The sequence below is a fragment of the Myotis myotis genome, unplaced genomic scaffold (assembly GCF_014108235.1).
Source record: "Myotis myotis isolate mMyoMyo1 unplaced genomic scaffold, mMyoMyo1.p scaffold_m19_p_9, whole genome shotgun sequence".
In the NCBI taxonomy this organism is placed as follows: domain Eukaryota; kingdom Metazoa; phylum Chordata; class Mammalia; order Chiroptera; family Vespertilionidae; genus Myotis; species Myotis myotis.
The window spans coordinates 56,229,506-56,255,545 of NW_023416401.1; the positions used below are offsets into that span (position 1 = coordinate 56,229,506).

At 43.0% G+C, this 26,040-nt stretch overlaps 1 protein-coding gene across 5 annotated transcripts in view; it reads left to right on the forward strand.

Annotated features, from left to right (window-relative positions):
• TTI1 (TELO2 interacting protein 1) overlaps nt 1-26,040 on the forward strand; it is a 48,809-nt gene that overhangs the window by 9,058 nt on the left and 13,711 nt on the right. For 3 of the 5 annotated variants that reach the window (XR_004969762.1, XM_036320930.1, XM_036320931.1), the window contains exons 2-5: nt 12,661-14,995; nt 19,383-19,589; nt 22,121-22,269; nt 24,253-24,393. Coding sequence is in view for 4 of the 5 variants with exons in the window: in XM_036320930.1 (XP_036176823.1) it covers nt 12,697-14,995; nt 19,383-19,589; nt 22,121-22,269; nt 24,253-24,393 (2,796 nt within the window). In the remaining variant the exon portion in view is untranslated. The other 2 variants (XM_036320932.1, XM_036320933.1) reach the window with 2 other exon arrangements.

Below are 26,040 nucleotides of genomic sequence, written 5' to 3' on the forward strand. Positions count from 1 at the left end.
GATAGAGTATTCTTGGATTCAGTCCCTTGCTTTGCATCACTTTGTAAATTTCCATCCATTCTTTTCTGACCTGATGTGTTTCTGTTGAGAAATCATTTGATAATCTAATGGGAGATCCCTTGTATGTAACTTTCCATCTCTCTCTTGCAGCCTTTAAGATTCTCTCTTTGTCCTGAACATTTGCCATCGTAATTATGATGTGTCTTGGCGTGGGTCTTTTCGGGTTCATCTTGTTTGGGACTCTCTGTGCTTGTGTGACTTTTTTCTTCCCCACAGCAGGGAAGTTTTCGGACAATATTTCTTCAAATAGGTTTTCTAATCCTTGTTCCTCTTCCTGTTGTTCTGGCACATTTGTATGGTGCTTCGTTTCATGTTGTTCCATAGCTCCCTTAGGCTTTCCTCCTGTCTTTTAATTTTTTCTCCAATTGCAGTTCAGTTTGGGTGTGTTTTGCTTCCCTGTCTTCTAATTCGCTAATCCGGTCCTCCGCTTCTCCTAGTCTACTTTTGAAACTTTCCATGGTGTTTTTTATTGCAGCTATATCACTCTTCATTTCTTCTTGATTCTTGCAGAAGTTGTTGATTTTTTCCTTCATCCGGTTTATACACTCTAGGACCCGTATTCTGAATTCTTTTTCTGACATATTGCATGCCACTGTTTCACTTAGCCGCTTTTCTGGCTATTCATCCTTTTCTTTCCTTTGGGGTTGTTTTTTTTTTTTGTCTACCCATTTTTAGTCTCACCAACTGATCTAGATGTCGAGTTGTGCAGGGGCTGCTCCTTGAATGGTAGTTGTTCCTCGGGCTGCAGTTTCCCCTCAAGTGGTCGCAGTAGTGGCTGCTCCTCAGTTGGCAGCGGCTCCTCTGGTGGGTGCTGTTTGCAGCAGTGTTGTCTCCTCTGGCTGGTAGGTGAGGCTGCTCACCCCACTGCTGTTCCTTGGACAGGGGTGGGCTGATCATGAGGCTGCTGCTCTTCAGGTGGGGGTGGGCTGAGTGCAGCTGCTGCTCCTTGGAGAGGAGCGGGCCGTTCACATGGCTTCTGCTCCTTGGTTGGGCGCAGACTGCTCACGTGGCTGCTGCTCCTTGGATCGGGCTGGATGCACGCTGCTGCTGTTCCCCAGATGGGGCGGGCTGCTCGTGAGGCTGCCGCTTTTTGGACAGGGGCAGGTTGCTTACAGGGCTACTGCTCCTCGTACGGGTGCGGGCTGCTCATGCAGCTGCTGCTCCTCAGATGGGGGACGGGCTGCTTGCGTGGCTACTGCTCCTTGGGCGGGAGTGAGCTGCGCGTGTGGCTGCTGCTCCTCAGATGGGGGCGGGATGCTCACCCAGCTGTTGCTCGTCGGACAGGTGCAGGCTGCGTGAGGCTGCTGCTCCTTGGACCAGTGTGGGCTGCGCAGGGCTGCCACTCCTCAGATGTGGTCGGTCTATCTGTTCGTGTGACTGCTACTCCTCATACAGGGGCAAGCTGCACGTGCGGCTGCTGCTTCTCGTACAGGGGCTGTCTGCTTGCGTAGCTGCTGCTCCTCAGATGGGGGATGGGCTACTTGCGTGGCTGCTTCTCTTCTGGTGGGAGCGAGCTGCACGTGTGTCTGCTGCTCCTCGGATGGGGGCAGGCCGCTCTCCCAGCTGCTGCTCGTCGGACAGGTGCAGGTTGCGTGTGTCTGCTGCTCCTCGGACCACTGTGGACTGCACAGGGCTGCTGCTCCTCAGACGTGGGTGATCTGCTCGTGTGGCTGCTGCCCCTCGGACTTGGGGAGGCTGCTCGGGCGGCAACTGCTCCTTGAATGGGAGTGGGCTGCTTGTGGCGATGCTATTCCTCATATCATTGAGTTTTCATCTATTGTTTTCTGTTTTCAATTTCATTGATTTCTGTTTCGATTTTTATCACTTTCTTTTGCTTGCTTTGGTTTTATCTTGCTTGTTTTCTTCCAGGTTCTTGAGGTGAACGTTTAGATTATTGATTTGAGACCTTTCCACTTTTATAATATATGTATTTAGTACTATAAATTTCCCTCTGCCCCTGGGTATAGTTGTGCCCCACAAATTTTGATATGTTGTATTTTCATTGTCATTGGTTTCTATGTTGTTGTTTTTATTTCCTTAAGATTTCCTTTTTGATTCATGGATTATTTAGACATGTATTATTTTGTTTCCAAGTGTTCGGACATTTTCCTGTTATCTCCCTGGTAGTGATTTCTCATTTGATTCCATCATGGTTAGAGAACATACTTGGTATGATTTTAATTCTTTTAAATTTGTTGAGGTATGTTTTATGGTCCAGAATATGATCTATCTTGATATATGTTCTGTGGGCACTTGAAAAGAATATGTATTCTGCTGTTGTGGGTTGAAGTATCCCGTAAATGTTGATAGTATTGAGTTGTTATCCTTGCTGATTTTCTGTCTCATTGTTGAGAGAAGAAAGTTGAAGTCATCACCTATACTTGTGATCACCTATACTTTCAGTCTTACCCGTTTTTGCTTTGCACATATTATTAGTCTAACACGGGGCACTGTTTCACAGGTGTTCTGTAGAGAACATCTATAAACAAAGTACTAAGTGAGTCTGGAGTAATTTGTGGAAGGATTTATGGGAAGGCTCCTTGATTCCCCTCTTCCACCTTCTATTTTGTGTACTTATGGTTGTTATTTTTAAAATATGTTTTTATTGATTTTTAGAGAGAAAGGAAGGGAGAGAGAGACAGAAACATCAATGAAAGAGAAACATCATCAATCAGCTGCCTCCTGCACACCCCTCACTGGGGATTGAGCCCACAACCTGGGCCTGTGCCCTGGCTGGGAATCAAACCATGACCTCCTGATTCATAGGTCTATGCTCAACCAATGAGCCGCATCAGCCAGGCATGTACTTAATGTTCTGCAGTACATCCCCTCCCCCATGGCAGGGCTAGACCCTCCAGTTAACTTTGTGTCTTCGTTCCCTCTTCAAGAGCTTAGCACAGTGTATGGCATGTAGTGTATGCTAAGGAAGTATTTCTAGGTAGAAGGAAGGATGGGTAAGAAGCTACAAAACTTCAGGGTATGCTAGAGATTTAATGTTTATCTAGCTTTCACTCATTTATTAAACAAACAGTGAGTCGGAACTGCTTGGCAGGCATTACACCAGATGCTGGGAAAACCATAGTAAAGCCGCAACACTAAAAAAGCATACCATCCTGTTGGAGAGGCACACAAATAAGCCAATCATTTTAACCCAAGGCAGTAGTCCTCCAGTGTACAATGAGCACTCCTGCCAGATGGATTATTGCACAAGTACCTCTGTCATCACTTCTGTTCTTTGAAGACACCCAGTATGTGTAGAATGTATACAGTGCAGACTTCACACACCTGGTTGATCATCAGATTGACCTGAACTTTTAAAATAGATTCCCAAACATACTTGCCAGCCACCACCCTCACCCTCAGCCCCAGTATAGATTCTGATTCAGGAGATCTGGTGTAAGGCTCAGGAATCTGTACATTGTTCCCCCTTGATTCTGATAAACAGTTGGAGTGGGAGCTTCTGGTATTGTGGAAAGAGTGCACACAGCCTTTGGCATCACACAGGCTTGAATTGAATTCCAGGTCTGACACTGCTTATTGTGTGCTTATGGGCATCACTTAGCCTCCCTGAGTCTTCTGTTACTCAATTTGTGGGTGAGGAATTTACATACAAAAAAATTACGTGTGTAAAAAATACATAAGATTTTATGTGCATTGCATGGCATATGGTGGGTGTTTTCAACAAGTATTAATTTTCTTCCTTCTACTCAAGAACTTATATTGGAGATTCTCATATCTGAACTCCTGTCTCTGAGATCTAAACCCAGCCTTCCCATCCATATGCTAGTTAATCAAAGCTAGAAGGTTTGGAGATCAACTTCTCCACCAAGTTTATTTTAAGATGGAGAAACTAAAATTGATAAAAATCACACAGCCAGGCACTAAAAGAGTGAGGACTAGAACCCAGATCATCAGATTCGTTTTCTTATACTCATTCCCTCCCTGTCCTGGAGACAGCCTAGGAGTGGGCTGGGTATAGCCAAAATCTAGAGCTATTGCCCCTCTGAGAATGCATCTAGTAAGATCTTCCCATAGTGGATCAGATCAACTACCTATGGAATCCAACAGAAAAAGAGTGCAGAATATTTTTACCCAGAATCTGGTTCAGACATAGCTGATATTAAAGCTCTACCAATGAGAGAATCAGACCTTAAACTATGGCTATTGGTTCAACAAGCATTTACTGAATACCTGCTATGTGCCAGAAGCAATAAACAGACCTGTCAAACATCACTGCTTTCATAGAGCCTGTATTCTAGTGAGGGACGAGAGACAATAAATAAATTGGTAGATCATCTGTTTTGACGGATGGTATTAAGTGCTATGGAGAAAATTTTAAGGGCAGGGAAAGGAGATAGGAAGTGTCAGAGTGGGGAGGAGTGAGGGTAGGTTGCCGTTTTAAATAAGGGTGATCAGAGAAGGTTTTGCTCAGAATTCACATTTGAGCAAAGGCCCAGAGCAAGTGATCAGCCGTCACTCCTGGGTGAGTTGTGGCTCATTTGCCATGATGGCACCTCTGTTTGTCTCTTTGGCTTATTAGGTGCTAGGACTTTTCTTCCTTCTGGCCTTTGCTTCTGACAGGTATTTTACCTTGAGCAGTCTTCCCATACAGCCCTGAGTGTTTAGTCTCCCAACCCCAACACAGATTCTCTTATCCAAATTCTTTTTTTCCCTCCCTTTTAAACGTCTTGATTGTATGATATAATAAGTATCTTGTGATCTACCATGCTATCCTCTAAGTGCCTGTAAAGATAGCAATCTGTACACATTGCCCCATTTGTCTTCCCCACCAGCACCGCGGCTCAGGGATCTTACATAGCCAATCCCTGCGAAGAGGCAGAAAGAGGGGAGGAGGGGATAAGGCCGCCAGGGGGAATGGTTTCACTCATGCTCTATGATTCCCTCACCTCTCCTGGGACTACTTTCCACGACCACACTAGAACACTAAACTAGGAAAGGTTTCGATGGCCACCAGCAATTAAGAACTGTGTGTTCAGGCTCTGGTTTGTTTTCTCTGCTCTCCTGGAGAATCAGCTTATTCTGAATGCCTCATCTCACTATCACTTTCTGGGCCAGACTGCCCCTGTTGCTGTCAGTTATATCAGCATCAAACTTTGCAGTACCACTTTGAATAATCAGAGCTGTATTTTATAGGAATAGAGTCTAGGACTCCTAAGGCTTTAAATCTCTAAACAATACCTTCTGTAATTGACATATTGTCACACAAGTGTGATTTCATGGCCATCCCATAAAGGTATATGATTGCCTTTTATAGTCATGTCAAAGTAGCAATTTGTTATACTGTCTTCCTCACAGAAATCTCTTTTATATATTTCCGAGCCTGTAATCCGTTCTTTTGAAGATTTTCGGTTGTGGTAAATCTTCATCTGTATAGTGTTCCATTGAGAAAATATACCACAATTTATCTACTACATCCACAATTTATCCATCATAGATTAGCATTTGGGTAGTTGTGGGTAGTGTATTCCAGGACATATCTTTTGATACATGTATGCATGCATTTCTATTGGGTATATGTGAGTAACTGGAATTACTAGATCATAGAGCTTACATATGTTCCTTTAGAAGAACAGATACCCTCCTACCAGTACTGAATGAGTGTTCTGGGTGTATTTTCTTTTTCTTTTTATCCGCCCACACCCCCACCCCCACCCCCGTTTTTTTTTTTTTTTTTTTGCTTAGCCCTTCTGGCAGGTATATAATGGTATTTTATTGTGGTTTTAAATTGTGTTTTCCAACTAATGATGTTGAATGTCTTTTCATATGTTTCATTTGCCATTTTGAATATCCTCTTTTGTGATAGGTTGGTTCAAGTCCTTTTCCATGTTGGACTGTCTTTTTCTTCTTTCTTTTTTTGTTTGGTTTTTGGTGTGGGTGTGTGTGTGTGTTGGGGGTGGTGGGGAGGTTTTTAAGAGAAGGGGAAGAAAGCACTGGATGCCCTTTTTCGTAATGATTTATTTTTTAAATATTATATATTTAGAAAAAATATTTTATATTATAAATATGAATGTTTTGTCAGAAATCTAGGAAATATCTTGACTCTCTGTATGGGTCTTTTCCCTCTCTTGGTGTCTTTTGATGAACACGAGTTCTTAATTTTAATGTAGTCAAATTTATCCTTTTTTTTTTTAAGGGTCAGCACTTTTCTGTATCCTGTTTAAAAAATCTTTGCCTACTCCAAGATCACAAAGATATTTTTTCTGTTTTCTTTGGAAAGCTTTATTGTTTTATATTTTACATTTAAATTTGGTGTGAGATGAAATCAAGACATAATATATTTTTTCATGTGGACCGCCAAGTGACACAGCACCTTTAATTTAAAAGACCATTATTTTCCCCCACTTCATTTTAGTATCATCTGCATCAGGTATGTGAATATATGGACTCTAGTTTATATTTGGGGGCTATTTCTGGACCCTTTTCTGTTCAACTAATCTGTTTGTCTTTCTTTATGCCAATAACACACTATACCAGGGGTGGGCAAACTTTTTGACTCGAGGGCCACAATGGGTTCTTAAACTGGACCAGAGGGCCGGAACAAAAGCATGGATGGGAGTGTTTGTGTGAACTATAAATTCAAAGTAAACATCATTACATAAAAGGGTACAGTCTTTTTGTTTTGTTTTGTTTTGTTTTATTCATTTCAAATGGGCCGGATCCGGCCCGCGGGCCGTAGTTTGCCCACGGCTGCACTATACTGTCTTTAATTATTGTATACCTTTACAGTAAATCTTGAAGTCAGATGGTATCAGAACTTACACTACCACAGCTTACCAATTTAATTCTTTTTTTTTTTTTTTCAAGATTGCCATTGCTATTTTAGATGCTTTGCATTCCCATATAAATTTGAGAATCACCTGGTTATTTTGTACAAAAATCCTGCTGGGCTTTTGATTGGAGTTATGTTGATTCTACACCAAGCATGTCTAACTCGCAGCCCACAGGCCACATGTGGCCCACAATGAATATTTTTGCGGCCTAGGCAATATAACTGTATGTAAGAAACGTTTTAATAAAAATTTCGTAGCTTAATTTTTACAATATCCTGTTATGCATAATTGTTAATAATGAACTACATCGTTCACTAATGACTGATTACTATAATCCTGTTGCATTCATTTCCCTTACGTGCAGGCGCATCACTAATTTCTCTCCACTAATACTAGCAGCAAATATTTTAGCAGCCTATTGCCACGTCATTAGTCTTGGACTGACTTGTTTGGTGTGCACAACAGGAAATATTTCTCTTTCTGGAGAACAAGAAAAATAGGTTTATTTGCTTTACACTTATTAATTTGTGCAGTTATTCAGTATCTGCTAAGTTAATGTTCAAGAAAAAATATTAATTTTTATTAAAATGTTCTATTATTTTATGTTAACAATTACTCATTTATTTCAGCCCTTTGTATTCAGCATGTCTCTATCGAAATAAACCTACGTTTCTATGAAAATTGAAGCTTTTGTTTTTTTTGTGGCCCACATAAACTTAAACCTTGTTTATTTGGCCTGTGTTAGCCTTTGAGTTTGACATGCTTGCTCTACACCAATGATTCTCATCCAGGGGTGACTTTTGCCCTCCATAGGACATTTGGCAGTGTCTGGAGACATTTTTGGATGTCACCCCTGGAGGGACAGAGGCCAATGGATAGGACAACCCTCCACCAACAAATAATTATCCATCCCCAAATGTCAATTCAATAGTGCCTCTGTGGAGAAATTGAATTAATATCACTGTTTCGTTAGAGTTCCTGCCTACCATCTTACTACTTGTTTTCTGTTTGACCCACTAGTTTTGCTTCTGTTTGGTTTTTTGGTGGGTTTTTTTTTTTTTTACCCTTTTTGGTGGGGATAAATTAATAGTATTTGTTTAACTCATTTTTACTGATCTCTTAGGTTGCTAGGCATATATTTTACAGGTTTGGGGTTTTTTTTGGAGCTTATTCTACAGATTTTATCATGCATTTCTGACACGTTATAGTCTAATACAAATTATTTTACCACTTCCTGATACTGCTAGATTCTTAATAGGCTTAATTTCTTATATACTCCCCATACCCCTTTTGTGCATTATTGTCTTGCATTTGGGAGATAGGTAGATAGATATATGTATACACACACACACACACACACACACACACACACACTAGTATCCCAGTGCACAGATTCATGCACCAGTGGGGTCCCTTGGCCTGGCCTGCAGGGATTGGGCCAAAACCGGCAGTCTGACATCCCCCCAAGGAGTCCTGGAGTGTGAGAGGGCGCCCTGCAAAGTTGCTGTCACTCGGCAGCTCCTGTGTTGAGCATCTTCCCCCTGGTGGTCAGTGCACATCATAGCTACCAGACGGTTGGCAGGTCACTTAGGCTTTTATATAAATAGATATATTACAAAAGACATAATAATTACTGTTTCATACAGTAAATATTCTCTTATATCGATCTATTATATTGTTCTTCATTCCCTCCTACATATCCATATTTCTCTTTAGGCTCATTTTCTCCCTTAACTTTTCCTTTAGTGTGGACCTGATAACAAGAATTCACTACATTTTTGTCTAAAACATCTTTTTCAGTTTTGAACGATGTTTTATAGGATATAAAACTCAAGGTTTGTAGTTATTTCAGCACTTTAAAGATGTCATTCCATTGTCTTTTGGATTTTATTATTTCTGTTGAGAAGTTGTCTGTTGATTTATTGCTCCATTACTTTTAAGAGTTTTCTCTTTATTTTTGGTTTTCAGCATTTTGACTGTGAGGTAGCTATGTGTATTTCTTTCTCATTGTATTATCAACTTGAGGTTTGCTGAGCTTCTTGAATCTGTGGGTTGATCTCTTTCATTTGTTTTAACGTTTCTCAGTCATTTCTCCCCCAGCTTTCCCCTAGAAGTCATATATTTTGAGATCCCTGAAGACTGCAGTTTTGTCCCTCCACTGAGCCACGCCATAATCCTGAGCTCATGTCCAGGATCAGCAAATGCACCATGTGGGGTGGGGGGTGGAGGGGAGTAGCTCCTGATTATTGACTGACTCCGAACATTTCCCTCAACTAGAGTATTAGTCCATCATGTTGCTTCCACAACTATTTGATGCTTTAGGAAATGATTTTTGGAATTTATCTGGCATTTTTTCTAGTTGTCAACAGGAATATTGGCCTGCCACTTCCTAATATCTCCTGTTTGAGTGCAGAATATGTACAGTTCTTCTTGAATGCTTGTCAGGTGCCAGATTTCCTTCTAGGCTGTAGGTATAGGTTTGTCCAGTCTAAAGTAGGTAAGACAGACATATAGAGAATAATACAGCATGCTATACTATAATAACGGTGCTTACAGTGTTAGAACAAAGGAGGCAAATGTGTGGGAAATTGCAAGTTTTATAATTTTACATGGTTACAGTTTCAAATTTAATGGGTGAAGCAATAGAGATGGAGTCAGTGAGATAGGTAGGGACCTGTGTGCCATGGTAAATAAGTGTTTTTACTTTTGGCAGGCTACGGAGAGCAGTTGAAGAATTTTAAGCATGGAGAAAGGTGATCAGATTTTTGTTTAGAATGATTACTTACATGTCATCATGAAATGTGGGCTCAAGAAAGAGAGGCACGCAAGGCAGGGAGCCAGAAAGGAAACCACTATGGTAGTCCAACATTAAATAAATGATGATCATCAAGAGATTTGAAGGATGTTGAAAGGGTAGAATTGATGAAACTTAAGGGAATAGTGGAATTAAGAAAGCAGAAAGCCTAAGGTTTCTAGCTCAGGTGAGGACCATCAATCATAAAGAGAATACAGGAGAAAGAGCAGTAGTTTTAAACATATTGTGTGTTCCCACTCCAGTAGCACTTTTACAGTTTTTGTCATATAATCCAAGAACATAATTCAGGGCACCCAAGGTTATCTTCTTGAAACTCCTGAGATGAATAGGAGCGATGCAGAGCCCAGGCCATTGCCTTCACCCTGCTTTAACTAGACCCTCTGATTTTATCTGTTTTACATGCTGAGCTTCCATTTAAACATTTTATTTGAAGAAAGTTTCCTATGCCAAAAGAAAAAAAGTTTTTGAGCAATATTCCCTTTTTCATTCATCTTCCCATTTTAGGTCTCTTCCTCTGTCGGTATACAGGTGATAATCCTCTCTCAACCCTTACATATTGTTCTTTCACCTTCCCTGGTGAATATCTTGCCTGTTTATGGGGGTGAGGGAGGGGCACAATCCTTCATTTGCAGTTCTACTGTCTTCTAGTGTCCATTGATGTAAATGAGAAATTCAAAGCCCATGCTATTTGTTGTTTCCTCCTGGAAGCATATATTATTTTCTTTTATTTTTTAGTGTACAGGAATTTTACCAGAATGTGACTAGGTGTTTATCCTTCTGTCTTTTCCGTCTCCATATAAATCTTTTTTTTTTTTTTTTTTGTAGCTCAGAGAAATGTTTCTATTATTTGTTTGTTTTAGCTCCTCCATCTGTTCCTTTGTTCCCTTCCAGAATTCCCAGCTATTTACATGTTAGTTCTCCCAGATCTGTTTTCTAGGTCTCACAATTTTCATCTCTACGTATTTCTGCTCAGAGTTTTAAGATAACTGCTTGATCTTCCTGGCCACTAATTGGGTCTCAGCAATTAGCCATCTTTTTTATTTCCCACATCAATTGCGGTGTGTGTGTGTGTGTGTGTGTAGTGTGTAAAATCATGTTTTGGAAACTCTAAGAATTATCTTTTGTCTTGTAATTGAACTTCCTTTTTGGTCTTATTATTTTTCAAATTTTTGTCTGTCTCCTTTAGTGGTTCAGTTAATCTGAGATTCACCACCTCAGGGTGCTATTATTTCCTTTTCCTACTTCTGACAGATCCCATTAAGTGGTTATCTTCCTTTTCTTCTACTATTTCAACTACCCATGTTTCAGGCAGGGAAGGACAGAACAGCCTCTGGGTCATCAGTCTGTGAGCCGGTGCCAATGAGATGTCTGTAGTCCCTGGCCAAGCTTTCTGGCATCCACATCTGGCATTTTCCTAGCCTGGGATAGGGAATATATCAGCTTCTTCCCTCCCCTGGCTTGTTGGTGGGTCACAGAGACCAGAAGATATACTCCCAAGAAGCCTCGCAGAGACCAGCATCACCCTTCCTCCCAGGGGTCCATGGAGCTCTGTGGACCATGCTCTCTCCAGGGTATTAAAGCCTGATTGTTGCCTTGGAGCCCTCTCCTGACCCAGGGGGACAGTTCAGCACCAGCTCTCTGGGCTGAGCAGGTCTTGCCCACAGCCACTAAGCATCACTTGCCTGTCAGTCCTAGTCACTGGAGCTCAATAGAGTTCACAGGATTGGAGATGGGGAGAGGCAGCAGAGACACTTTATTGTCATCATCTGTTCAGAACCCCCTAGCAAGTAGACCCAAAAAATAGATAAGTAAATAAAGAGTGAGAGAGACACCACCAGACTAGATGGTCTCTAAGCTTTCGTCCAATGCCAGCATTTTACAGTTCTACGCATTTATGGTCTCCAGTTTCAGCTCAGTCCTCAGTACCCTTAGGCCACACTTTTATGTCTTCCCAGCATGCTCTGCTTCCCCAAAGGGAATATTTGAGACTTTTATTTCTCTCCTCAAGCCCTCTGCTTACCCTCCTTCTCGGTCACTGTCAGCCCATGACTTTGAATTTCTCCTCACAGAGAAAAGAGACTCTCATATTAAGTTGCTCAGCTCCCTCCGCTCACTCTTAAGCCTGCCTCCTTTCATTGCCTGCCTGCCTGCCTGCCTGCCGTCCATCTTTCCATCCTGCTTGAGCCTCTTTCTCCCATGACTTCTGTGATCATGTGCACTCCTGGTTTTTCCTTTTCTCTGGCCACTCTTTCATTTTGCTTTTGTGTTCAGTCTCACCTAATTCTGATTCTTCTCCCAAATTACTGCTGGCTGCCAGGGCATCTTTTCACTGCATGAAGTTGATCATATCACCCCCTCCTTAAAACCTCGCTGTGACAAGAATAGGCAAAACTAATCCATAGTGATAGAAGTCAGAATAGTGGTAGCTCTGAGCAGGGGAAATGGGAAATGGGAGCTTTCTGGGGTGCTGGAAATAGTCTATATCTTGTTTTGGGTAGTGGTTACATGGGTCTCTACATACATAAACATTCACTGAGCTGTACATTAAGACTAGAGTATTGTACTCTGTGTATGTTATGCCTCAAGTTAAACACACACACAAACTTTCAGTGGTTCTCCATTATGATGACAGGTTAAAATCCAAACTCCTTAGACTAGCCCACAGATTTTTTTTTTTTCATTCCTTCCTCAACTCTTGGCTCAAGCATCTTCCTGTGAACCCCATCCTGACTTCCCCAGGGTTATGACACATGGGTCTTCCGCATTCACTTAGGGCTGTCAGCATAGGCCTATCCTAATTCTTAACAGACTGTGTTGTAACTGCCCATCTACTTCCCTCACTAGGCTGGGGGCTCCCTAAAAATAGGAACCGTCTCTTCAGTTCCACTGTTCCCCTAGTGCCTGTGTAGCGATGGGCACATACTAGTAGACTCCCCTACCCGTCTGCTGAGTGAATGAATGCAAGCTTACTTTGTATTTGCTTCCTTCCTCCAGCCTGCAGAATGCTGCCTCTGTGAGAGAAAGTGCACGATGGCAGTTTTTGATTCTCCCGAGGAGGCCTTTGGCATCTTACGTCCCCTCTGTGTTCAGCTGACAAAGACCCAGACGGTGGAGCACGTGGAGCAGCTGCAGGCACAGTTACGGACTGTGGGTGACTCGGCCCTCCAGCAGCTTCAGCAGTACATCCTCTTCCCTTTGCGGTTTACCCTGAAGACCCCAGGTCCCAAAAGGGAGCGCTTGATCCAAAGCGTGGTGGAGTGCCTCACCTTTGTCCTCTCCTCAACATGTGTGAAGGAACAGGACCTTCTCCAGGAACTCTTTTCAGAGCTCTCCACTTGTCTCTATTCCCCCAGCTCCCAAAAACCCGCCGCTGTGTCAGAGGAGTTGAAATTGGCTGTGATCCAGGGCCTCAGCACATTAATGCACTCGGCCTATGGGGACATCATTCTGACCTTTTATGAGCCCTCCATTCTGCCTCGTTTAGGATTTGCTGTATCTTTGCTGTTAGGCCTAGCAGAACAGGAGAAGTCAAAGCAAATTAAAATCGCTGCCTTAAAATGTTTGCAGGTTCTACTCTTGCAGTGTGATTGTGATGACCATCCGAGGTCCTTGGGTGAGCTTGAGCAAAAGCAGCTGGGAGACTTGTTTGCTTCCTTTTTACCTGGAATCTCAACGGCACTGACCAGGGTTATCACAGGAGACTTTAAACAAGGGCACAGCATTGTCGTATCTTCCCTAAAGATCTTTTACAAGACAGTGGGCTTTATCATGGCTGACGAACAGCTCAGAAGAACCTCAGAGGTCCAAGCAAAGCCTATGGTGGAGCACAGAGTAGCAAAGCTGATGGTTCACAGGGAAGCCGATTGGATAAAAAATACTGGCGACAAGTTGACTATCCTTATTAAGAAGATAATTGAGTGTGCTTCAGTTCACCCACACTGGAAGGTGAGGCTGGAGCTGATAGAACTTGTTGAGGCCCTTCTTCGGAAGTGTAGTCAGTCACTGGTCGAATCGGCTGGACCCCTTCTGAAGGCTTTGGTGGGTCTTTTAAATGATGAGAGTCCTGAAGTCCAAGCCCAGTGCAATAAAGTTCTGAGACATTTTGCAGATCAGAAAGTAGTGGTGGGCAGCAGAGCCTTTGCTGACATCTTGTCAGAAAACCTTCATTCCCTTGCCACCTCTCTTCCCCGCCTAATGAACTCCCAAGATGATCAGGGCAAATTCTCTACTCTCTCCTTACTTCTCGGTTATCTGAAACTCTTGGGCCCCAAAGTGAACTTTGTCCTCAACTCTGTGGCCCACCTCCAGCGCCTTTCCAAAGCACTTATCCAAGTTCTAGAATTAGACGTGGCTGACATCAAAATTGTTGAAGAGCGGCGTTGGAATTCTGATCACCTGAGTGCTTCTCCAAAGACAGCCACACGGCCGTGGAGTCAAACTCAGAGGAGATACTTCCGCTTCTTTACCGATGAGAGGATTTTCCTGCTCCTGCAGCAGGTCTGTCAGCTTCTTGGTTTTTATGGGAACCTCCATTTGCTTGTGGATCACTTTATGGACCTGTACCATGAGTCCGTGGTTTACCGAAAGCAAGCTGCCATGATCCTTAATGAACTGGTTGCAGGAGCTGCTGGGCTGGAAGTGGAAAATCTTCATGAAAAGCATATTAAAACAAGCCCAGAGGAACTGAGAGAGATCGTGACATCTCTCCTTGACGAATACACGAGCCAAGAAAACTGGTATTTGGCCACTTGTATTGAAGCTGAAGAAATGGGAGAGGAGCTAACTATGAAGCAGTCAGGCCTCCAGGCCATCACATCTGGTGCACACACCTGCCAAGTTCCATCTTTTCCAGCCTTCTCAAAGCCAGGTCCCACTATCTGCTCCATGAACAGCAACATCTGGCAAATATGCATCCAGTTGGAAGGGATCGGCCACTTTGCATATGCACTAGGAACAGACTTCCGTTTGCTCTTGATGTCAGCCCTCTATCCAGTCCTGGAGAAGGCTGGAGACCAAACCCTGCTCATTAGTCAGGCCGCTACCAGTGCCATGATGGACATTTGCCATGCTTGTGGCTACGACTCCCTACAGCAACTGATCAACCAAAATTCAGACTATTTGGTGAATGGGATCTCTTTAAATCTGCGTCATCTGTCTCTGCACCCCCATACCCCAAAGGTCTTGGAAGTCATGCTGAGGAACTCTGATGCTAGCCTGCTTCCTTTGGTGGCAGATGTGGTTCAAGATGTCTTGGCCACCCTGGACCAATTTTATGATAAGAGGGCTACGTCCTTTGTCAGTGTTCTGCACGCCTTGCTGGCAGCATTAGGTACATTGAGAGCCCTTTTTTTTTTTTTTTTTTTTTGTGCCCTTGACCAGAATCTAATCTGGGACCCTTCAGTCCGCAGGTTGACGCTCTATCTACTGAGCCAGTCTGGTCAGGGCGAGAGCCCTTTTTAATGCTGTTTTTTTTTTTTTGGGGGGGGGGGGGGGAGGAGGTGGTTGGGGGGAACTGGAATCCTTATTTGCTTAACCTTATTGTTTTCTTTGTTGTTATGCTGTGGAGGACATTATTTAAGTATTATTTGAATTTGCCCAGTTTCACATGTTATGGTCACATACTTTTAATAATCTCTACCTTCTATTGAGCTCCTGCTCTGTGCCGGGGACATGAACCCTGCAGACTAAATGTAAATATTATTTTTGTTTTGCAGATAAGAGCTAAGGCTCAGTGAGATCCTACTTAGCCAGGGTCACACAGTTAATAATGAGAAAAGTTAGGATTTGTGATTTTTTTTTTCTTTTCAATATACCAAGCTGCTCCTAGCAATACTTAAGAGTGAGCAGTATCTATGCAATAGCCACATGTAGCTAATGACTGCCATATTGGACAGAGGAGGTCTAGAAACTTTCTTTTGACATTTTAATTGTACGAGGTGGTTTGAGATTCTCTCCTTCCCTTTGATCCTGTTGGTTGTCTACCAGAGGTGTTAGCCATAATTAAAATGGTAAAGTGTTTGGATTATACGAAAAAAAGAATTCCTCAACTGAATAGTCCATCTTTGAATGAGAAACAAATTTTTTTAAAAATGAGCCATATACCTGAGTCCCTTTTATCCAAAGAGCATGGCTCCAGTGTTTAATTCAGCACTGCTAATAGCCTCCAAAGTAGATGGAAAGGTCACTGACCTCATCAGCTGAGAAAGTCAAGACCATGTAAGAAAGTTTCTCCCAGAAGGTGAGGGAAATAAGGACAGTCCTCTGGCCTAAAGCTAATACCATTTCCAATGTTCATTCATTCATTCATGAACATTCATATGTAGTGTAAATGTTCTTTTATTCATTCATTCAGTAAGGAATGTCTGCCATATGTCAGGCACTGTGCTAAGTAATCAGGATACAGCAGTGAACAAGATGAATAAACTCGTGGAGCTTTCCTCCTGCTTCAGGAGAGATGATAAACAAGTAAACAGATCACTAAACTCGTTTAAAATCTTATAAGCCCTGTGAAGAAACAGACAACTTAAATCAAGAGAGAAACAGGGACGGGCTACTTTACGTAGATAAATGCTCTTTGGGTAAAAGTAAGTGTTCAAAGAGGGCCTCTCTGAGGAAGTGACACTAAAGCTGAGACCTGAAGACTGAGAAGGACCCACCAGTACATGTTTTTTATTGTTTTTAAGAATATTCAGGCAAAGGGAACAGCGGGTGGAAAGGCCTGGAAAGAAGAAAGGGTTTGGAATCTTTGGAGACTAGAAGAGGTCATGGTGGAGAGACTGAGAAGGTGAAATTAGAAAGGTGGGCAAGGACAAATCCTGTAGGGCCTTGTGGACCCAGGGAAGGAGTTGAGATTTTATTTTGCATCCACTCGAAAGCCTGTGTACTGGACTAGTCCCTGGGCTGCCAGTAGTGACCAAGAAGAACCTAGTCCCTGCCCTCCTGGAAACTACGAAGACTAGCCAACTGCTTGTACATTTTAGACTGTGGCTGACTTCCATGGTCCAAATACACTTCAGACTTCACCCGTTAGTACTTTGGGGAACTCTACTACATATTAATTTGAGATTTAAAAAATATATTAAGAAAAGACCTATTAAATCTATCCTCTCAGGAGCTATCTCAATTTGGACCTTGAAAGTGGAATTGCCTTGGAGTGCTAATGTCTTTGGTCATCTCAGGGAGGAATTCTGTATAGCAATTTTTTTTTTTAATTGAACTAGAGGAGGAGGGGGTCTCCATTGCAGAGAGGAAAATCAGTGTAGGTAAGGTTGACTTGAGAGCATCTTAGTAAAAGAATCACAATTGGGGCTAGCCTTTCTGAAACTTTTGAGATAACCCAGAGTACACTTGCATTCTGAACAGTAAGCAGTACTGAGGTGGAATTGATCAGTCACACACATATCAGAGTAGCACTAGATGCTGGCATTTCTGTGTTGTCATTCAGTTGTCTAACCGATGGGTACTCTTTTAAGATGGGAGTGGAAGTGCGGTCGCAAGGAACTTCCAAAAGGTCCTAAAAGAAACAAGGACATTTTTTAGGAAACTGAGTTACCATAAACACAGTGTTTCATAAGCATCAACTAAAAAAAGCATTAGGTACCACAGGGAGAGCAAGATCCGTCATCAGTTAAACTGCTCCTGAGCACCAGCTATTGGTTGGCTGGTTCTTTATTCGTAACAAAACAAGGCTGTGAAAGCATCCAGGTCACATGCCTCAGCACTTGGAGATCTGCCACATCTGTACATGCAGAGCTGCCGCGCTGTTCTGACGGTTGCATGGTATTCTGTTGGATGGCTGCGCCATTATTTAAGCATTCTTTCTTGGTGTACATTTTGGTTGTTTCCAATCTTTTGCCTCCACAAAAAAAATGCTGCAATGAATATCTTCATAGGTCATGTTTGAACATGGGTAAGTATATCAGTAGGGTGAGCTTCCTAAGACAAATGCTGGCTTAGAGTATTACATTTAAATTTTGAATAGAGTATCAAATTACTCTCCAAAGAGTTCCTGCAAATTTAAACCCATCAGCGATGTATGAGTGCCAACTTTCCACGCCCTCACCCACACTATATATTACCCAGCTTTTTGATCTTTGCTAATCTAATAGGAGAAAAATAGCACCTTATTATAGTTCACTTTGCATTAAGAGTGAGGTTGAGTTTCATTTCATATGTTGAAAAGCCATTTGTGAGCAAAGACTTTTTAATGTCTGGCACTCGACTTAAATCGAGGAAATAATCTTCATAGCCGGTCTGCTTTTAGCATTGTGAATGCTGGGGCTTAACTCGTTGGGAATGCAATCCCCTAGGGTACATCATGGGCCTGGTTTGTGCCTGGGGATGAGACATTGAAGAAATGTCGTGATTGGCCCCTGCATATAGGGACCTACAGATCGAAGGCTCTCATCTCCAGCATTTGCTCTCTGCTCCTCCCAGTTGCCTGACCTGGCACCTCCACCTGCTGTTTGCTCTGCTCTGTGCAGATGCTCCTTGATGGAGAGCAGATTAGCAAGTGCTAAAGGTTATCAGAGACTTCTTCCCTGCTGCTTGCACAAGGACAGTGAAAATTCAGGCTAAAGGCTTTTCTTAGTTGTTCTTTCACTCTTTACTAGTAAGTATTAAGAGCCTTTTTGAAATGAAGTCCCAGGGTTGAAATTTGAGTTGCTCTGGTTAAAGAAGGGCTAGAAACCCTGGGCCCACCCTGGTTAGCCTGCTATCTCTTGACCTCCCTGTTGTGACCCAGAGATATGTATGCAGAGCACAGTTTGAAAATCACTGGTTCAGTGATGTTTAAGGCTTATTCTCTGATGACACATCAGAAGTATGGAAGCATCACTGAAGAAGGAAAAGCTGTAGAAAGAAATGGCAGCCTTTGGAAGCATTTTATGTCAGAAATACAGATGTGAGCCTGTATTCATTCGCAAGGCTCCATAGAGCCTGTCTTTTGCTAATGAGTGGTGTCTCCTGTACTCAGAATTTTGTCACTTGTACATGTTCACCAATCTAGTGTATTTATTCATTCAGCATATATTTTCGAGTACCCATTCTATGCTGGGCAGGTTGGGTTTCCATTTGTGATCAATGGGTCATAGAGTCTAATGGGAGATTCAGGTATTAACAGTACACACAAATAAATATAAATATAATTATAAATCATGATGAATTGATTTGAAAGCAAAGAACATGGTGCTACATAAGACAACATAGAGGGGACCTACGTTAGATTGTGGGGGTCAAGGGATGGCGTTTGTGGCCAAGTTATATTTGTATCAAAACATGAAAAGTGAGTTGGCATGGGAGCGAAATATTCCAGACAGCAAGAACAGTATATTCAAAAGTCCTAAGATAGGAAAACACATGGCACATTGGAGAACTGGAAGATGGTACAGCAACTGGGAGTGGTTAGAAGATGAGGTTAGAGAGACAGGGTAGGGCCTGGATCATGCAGGGGCCATGCAGACCATGGCAAAGAGCTTATCCTATATAATAAAAGGCTAATATGCAAATTGTCCCCTCAACCGAGAGTTCGACACGGGGGCAGGGCCAATTGGCCAACCTCCTGCATCCCCTCCCTCCAGCCCCATCGGCCCCAATCAGGATGGGCCGGCTGGACACCACCCATGCACGAATTCGTGCACGGGGCCTCTAGTCCTCCTTATAAGTATTAATGACTATTGTCAATGACCAAGGTGATCATTCTAACACTTTATTTACAGCCCAGTGGTTCCCGGACACAAGTGATCTTGGGCAACTCCAAGAACAAATTATAGGGGAGGAGGGAAGTCATTTGAGCCAAAGATCAACAACTCTTCAGGACAGACTTGAGAACATCACCACAGCCGAAGATATTGAACAGTTTTTGCTGAACTACCTCAAGGAAAAGGATGTGGCAGATGGAAATGTCTCAGAGTTTGATGAGGAAGGTAAGTATAATTTATTTGGGCTCAGCTGTTACTTTTCTGTTTGAAGCAGATTATTGTGAAAACAGTGAAAGGTCATTATAGAAGGTTTGGAAGAAAAAAAAAATCACTCATAACACCACCATGCTAACGTAGGCTTTCTTGCTTTTTGTGTAATCTTTTTCCATTCTTTTTTGTTGCAAACCCATTTTTATATGGTTGCAGCCTGTTTAAATGCAGTATGCCCTTTTTGCATTTAGTTTTATAATAAGGAAGTCTCCATGTTGCTGTAGAGTTTTAATAATTAATATTTTAATAGCTGCCACCAAGTATCCATTTCCCTGTGGGAAGTTTAGGCTGCTTCTAGCTTTTCACTCTAATAAATAGGGCTACAGCAGATGATTCTGTGCATGTGACCTTTTCCTTCCTTTTGCAAATTTCTTTGTAAATCCCAGAAGTGGGATTTCTGGGTCAAGGATATGAACATCATTTTATGCTTGCCAAATTGCCTTCCAGAAAGGTTGTATCAATTTACACCTTCCCTTCAGCAGTGCAGTATTAATACCGGTTTCACCACAACCTTGCCAACATTGGCTAGCACCAGTTTTACTTCTTGCTAAATTAAAATGGTTCTTGTTATTTTACTTTGCATTCTCTGATTAGTGGAAAGGTTGAACATCTTTCTCTATGCTTCTTTCCTGACAATTTCTTTTCTTTTACTTATAAATTGTCTATTTATATGCTTGTCCATTTATTTATTGGCGGGAGGAAGGTTCAATGTTTTTCTTACCAATTTATATGATAAAGAACGGAGTTTAGGCTAGCTGAAGCTCTGGCCTGTTGTTTTATTCACAAGCCCAATCTGGAGCTTCAGGTCACAAAAGGATTAATAAATTATTAGAATCTCCTCTGCAACTATAAAATGCCAAGTTATAATGAGCTTGGTGGTCTCAGAACTATCCTAAATCGAGCTGAGTCCCAAATAGTTTGTTAGGGTGGAATCAAGCAGATTTCTTTCTTTTTTTGCGATTTCTACTCTGAGGCTCTGATGAACTGAAGCCAGCAACAAATTCCTACTAAATAACAGGGCAGCATCACAGGGCCCAAGTAATGATTTATGCAGAGTTGAGTCATTGGCTTCCCCAAGGACAGAGTTTTCTAATCAGAAATCTATCAGTTTTTCTTCTCAGTTTTGTTTCTTGAGCCAACCCAATCCTTCTTTCCCTGAACTGCACCCCTCGCTCAAACCCGAAGAAGGGGAGGCAGCTTGATCCCTCGTAATTTGGATTTGCCATTCTTGTTTTAAATCCTAGCAGTGTCAGTGAATCCATTCTTTCATGATTAGGATCTTCTGGGTCTAGTTGATGTTCACTAGGAATACACTGAATGAATCAAACCTTCCTTCCAGTAACAGAAACATTCGCATCCCTCCAGTAACATTCTGCAATCGGTGAATTTCAAACAACAAAGCCTACTCTGGGAAGAAAAGCACAGCCTTATCGTCCTTATAATTATCATTCATCAAGGACACACCACACACTTGGCATCGTGAAGAATGTTTGGCTTGTGGCGGTTTGACATGCGTTTTTTGTTTTAACCACAATAAAAGCACCGTGTGTTTCTGAGGTCCCTTTCTCCAAGAACTCCATGCATTGTACAGATGCATTTTCATTGATCTCTTCAGCATCTGTTAGAGACAGGTGTGGCCTCTACGATACGCTTCTGTTTTCCAGTAGAGGAAACTAAAATGGGGAAAAGTAAAGAGAGCCATGCTCAGCTTTAATGGAGATGAGCACAGCTGGTCATGGGGGGGAGGCTGGAGGCTGTAAGTAAACAGGAAACTTTTTCAGGGTAGGGATTTTGACCAGGTTTTCAGGAAGCTCTTGAGTCTTTTTGTTGAGAAGATCAAAGGATTTTAAAGGCTGGTGGCGAAGACAGACATATACCCGCTTTGGTCAAAGGACGAACCAAGAGGAAAGGACCAAAGGCCACCCAGGGAATGGTGCAGCCTAGGGGCTCCATATCAGAGCCTTGCTCTCTTAGGTTTTTGCTATAAATATTTACTTGTGGAAATTTAGAGAAGACCAGAGGTATAGGAAAAAATAAAGCTCATCTATGATCTCATGACCCATCTCTGTTCATATTTTGTTGTACTTCCAACTTTATATAAAAATTTCTGTAACAGTGCTCACAATGTGTGCAATTTTGTATCCTGCTTTTCTCTTTTTAACACAATGTTATTTCATAAGCACTTTCCTTTGTCTTTAAAGCCCTTGGTAAACACCAATTTTAGGGCCTTCATAACATGTTATTCTCTGGCTGTCCCAGGATTTATAAAGCCATCCTCCCTGCGTGGACATGGAGTATTTCCCCCGTTTTTAGCTGTTACAGTTAATGCTTTGGTGAATATCTTAACTCATGTCTTGACCCAAAGTTAACATGGTTTCCTTAGGATCAGTTTCTAGACATTTTCCCTCCTAAGTCCTGTTCCTGATCTGAGGTTGGGAGATCAAGGTAAGTTGGGCATTGCTCATAAAAATACTGTCTTTTTCCAGAGGAGCAGTCAGACCCTCCCAAAGTGGACGAGAATGACACCGGTCCCCACGTGGAGCCCCCACTGCCATTGCAGATCCAAATAGCCACAGACGTGATGGAGCGCTGCATCCACTTGTTGTCAGATAAAAACCTGAAAATCCGCTTGAAGGTCAGTAAAGCGGTGTGGTTGGCATCGACTATAGGGATGAGCAAGTAGCTGCCCTTATCTCCTGGTCCATGTGTGGTGGCCAAGAGAAGCCATCAAGAGGAATGTATCTGTGGGATGACATTCTTAGCTTTCTGTATCGGCTCAGATGCCAAAAGGAGCTAAGTCCCCTTTGTGGAATTAAAAACCACAAAGTTTTGGAGAGTCATTGAATTTCCAAGGGGAAGAAAGGCATATGCTTTGGAAAAGATGTCATTTTCTGAGCTGACTTCATGAAAGATGTAGGTTTCAGAACTTTAAAGTAATGGTCATTCTTCCAAGCCTGACACTAGCCCTTATCTCTATTCTGTTTCTATTTTCATCCCAGGAAAAACACCAACGCTGTTCTTAATCTTACATCTTCCTTTGCTGGCAGCTTCCCAAGCAGCGTCGCGTCAGCAAGGACTTAAACTGTGCGGTTGTGACTCCAACAACAGCACAGTGGGGTGCAGAGGGGTGGGCACTGGGGACAGAGCTTTCAGAGTCATTTGAGGGAAGATCTCAATATCTAAAGGAAAACAACACAGCCTGGCCCACTCCTCCCCACCCACAGCAGGAGTGAGAAGCAGCCGCCTCGATGAATTACTGGGAGTGATGAGAGCACGTGCCCTGCGCAGGGGTGTGGGCTGGGAACCCTGCTCCACGGGTTCTCTCAAACCTCGGCCTCCGCGTTTTGTGGAATCTGTGGAGTCTTCCCAGAGGCACTTCCTAGCATGCATCTGTTGTTCTGTTCAGGAGGCGCTTTTCCAGTGTCCGCTGCATGCAAGGCGTTGTCTGCTTGATCCAGCCATCTTCCCCTTCCGGGAGACATTGTAACAGTTGTGTACACACCATCGTTACTCAGAGCATCAACACTGTCTTTCTGACTCAGACATGCACGCTCACCGGCCCTGTGGAGGCGGCCCCGCCCTGTGGGCTGACCACTCCCATGGGACTGAAGCTGACCGCCTGCTTTCAGTGAGCTGGGAGAGATGAGAGATCAGGAAGGTGAAAAATGCGATTTACATCTAGGCTCCCCCAAACCTTTCTTCTAAGATTGACTGTATCTCCGCTGCCTGCTTGACCTCTCCATTAGGAATAACAGGCCTTGATCTCGCCTCACCTCTCAATTTCACTCCTCCACTGTTCCTGTCTCATTAAGCAGCACTTGCATCTCTTCAGTTGCTAAGTCTGAACCCAAACAGCTCTTCGATCCCTCTCTTCATCTCCCCAGTATCGGGTCTTCCAGCAATTTAAACCATTCATCTCCAAAACAGATAAGTTTGCAGCCACTATTACATGGCCACCTCACTTTCCTCCTCTCGTGACATGTGCCATGGTTCCTCACGGGCCTCCTTACTTCTCTCTCCCACTTCAAGTCCCTTCTCAACCCAGCAGCCAGAATGACCTTTTTAAAACATGAATTGTATCATGCCCCTTTCCTGCTTAAGGCATTCTGATGGCTCCCCACTGCCCTTAGTACAAAATGAAAAATTCTTAACATGACACCTGTGTCATTAATAGGTTATCCATCCCCATCTTACCCGTCCTCTTGTGCTCCACCCTGCGCTGCCTCAGCTCCTACGCTCCGCAAGCTCCCCCACCTCAGGGTCTCCCTCGTCACTATTTCCGGTTCTAGGAACACTGGTGCACTCTGTGCACGTGACTAACTGCTACTCATCCTGTGTGTCTCCTTTTACGAGTTTGTTCCTCACACTTGTCGCAGTTGGTGATCACCCTTTACTTGGGTGTTATCTTTCTGCAGTGGACCAAGGCCCCACGAAAGCATACGTATTTTGTCCCTGAGTGTCCCCACCCAGTACCTAGCCATGTTTGGCATACTATTAGGACTCAGTAAATATTTATCCAATTAATGAGTTCTAAATGTTATTCTTTTAAAATGGGGACTTGATTGCCCTGGTTTCAAGCCTGTCCTCCCTCCTGAAGCCATGCCCTCTTTCCTTCCAGGTCCTAGATGTGCTGGATCTGTGTGTGGTCGTTCTGCAGTCCCACCAGAACCAGCTCCTCCCTTTGGCTCACCGGGCCTGGCCCCCGCTCGTACGCCGACTCACAAACGATGACCCGCTGGCAGTGCTCAGAGCCTTCAAGGTACTACCCTGGTGGCCCCCTGTTGTCGTGGGGACAGAGGGGAGTAAGCACAGAGCTCACCAGTGTCTTTTGGGATTGGTTCTCTTTGTATCTGATTGCAGTGTAATATCCCTGGAAGAAAACATAAAGAAACCATAAAAGCACAAAGAAGAAAATAAAAGTCAGTTTCCTTCTGAATTTGAAACAGGAGGAACTAGTGGATGATAGGGCCACCAATATTTATTGAGCACCTACTGTGTGTCATAGAGTGTGCTTGGTACTTGCCCATATATGAGCTCATCTCCTTATAACAACCTTGTAATGTAGATATTATCATCCCCATGTTTGACAGAGGAGGAAACAAGCTCAGAGAAGCTAAGAAATTTTCTCAAGGTCACACAGCTAGTAAGTGCTAGAACCCAAACCTTTGAGTTCACGCCCATGTTCTTTGCACTGCACAAGAGTCAAGATGAAGGGATCTAGTTCTAGTAATGGGCATCCTCTGCCAGCCGAGTGACTTTGGCAAAGCCAGTGACCACCCATTTTCAGGTTGGGCTTAGGAACACCTGTCCCGTCTTCCTCATAGTGCTATTGTCAAGGATAAAATGGGGCTGCTGGGTGAAATGCTTTGAAAAATTTAAAGCCCTACATATATGTAAGGTATTGTTCTCCCTGACTTAGTGTGACTTGCATTAGCTCACATATTTTAGCTGATTTATGTATATTCTTTCTTGTTCTAAAAAGCACTTAAGGCAACCTACAGAGATACATTTACCATGGCAAGGTAATATAAATTAGAGGTAGGTGAGCAAGACAAGGGATATAAAAATGAAGCCAGGAACACAACTAAGATACTTGGCAAAGGTAATTTGGCTTTCTGTAAGATGCTTTAGCATATGCCAGATCAAACCCAAGCCTACATTTAAAACATATAAAATTGCTAATATTTTTTTCAAAAATAAAACACGAAATGACGTGTGTGTGTGTGTAGAGAGAGAGAGCAAGAGAAAGCAAGGGGCGGGGAGAGCTTGCTAAATCTGATTCAGGTGTGCTGCTTTCCTTTATGAAAATTAATAGGTTATCTGAAATGACAGCAAGGGTAGAAAAATGAAAAAACATAAAGACCTGTGTGCTGTAACAGAGGCTGCTTTTCCACTGCCAGACACGCCGATGATACCCGAGGTCTGTCAGGCCTTGTGCAGCCCAGCCGAGGGACCTGAAATAGCACCTTATTCTCTGCAAAGTCGGCAAACACTCTCTGTGCTGGTTATGCCTTGCTTACCAATTTTTAAAGAAATGCCTGTTATCCTGTATACTCAGTCTTGTGCAGCAGGGCAAAACGTTTCAATATGTTCTGCTAGGGAAAGTTTAAAATGAGACATGCAGAGAAACTGCCTGTTGTGAAAGATGGAATGAGGGTGATGTACATAAGAGATTATGCTGTGGAACAGAAGGAACTCCAACTCAGCTCTGACCTCTGGGACTCTGACCTTACTCACCAGAGGACCCTCAGCCAGCCACTGCCCTCCTGATGCCCACACATGGCAGCAGCTAGCCTCGGTGTTTGTATTTGTTCAGCCAGTTACAGTTAAAGACACAAGTCTTTTCTCCAGAGATGTTAGGAAGATTCAAGGGATGATGTATGATAACGGCCTTCTTTTTTCTTTC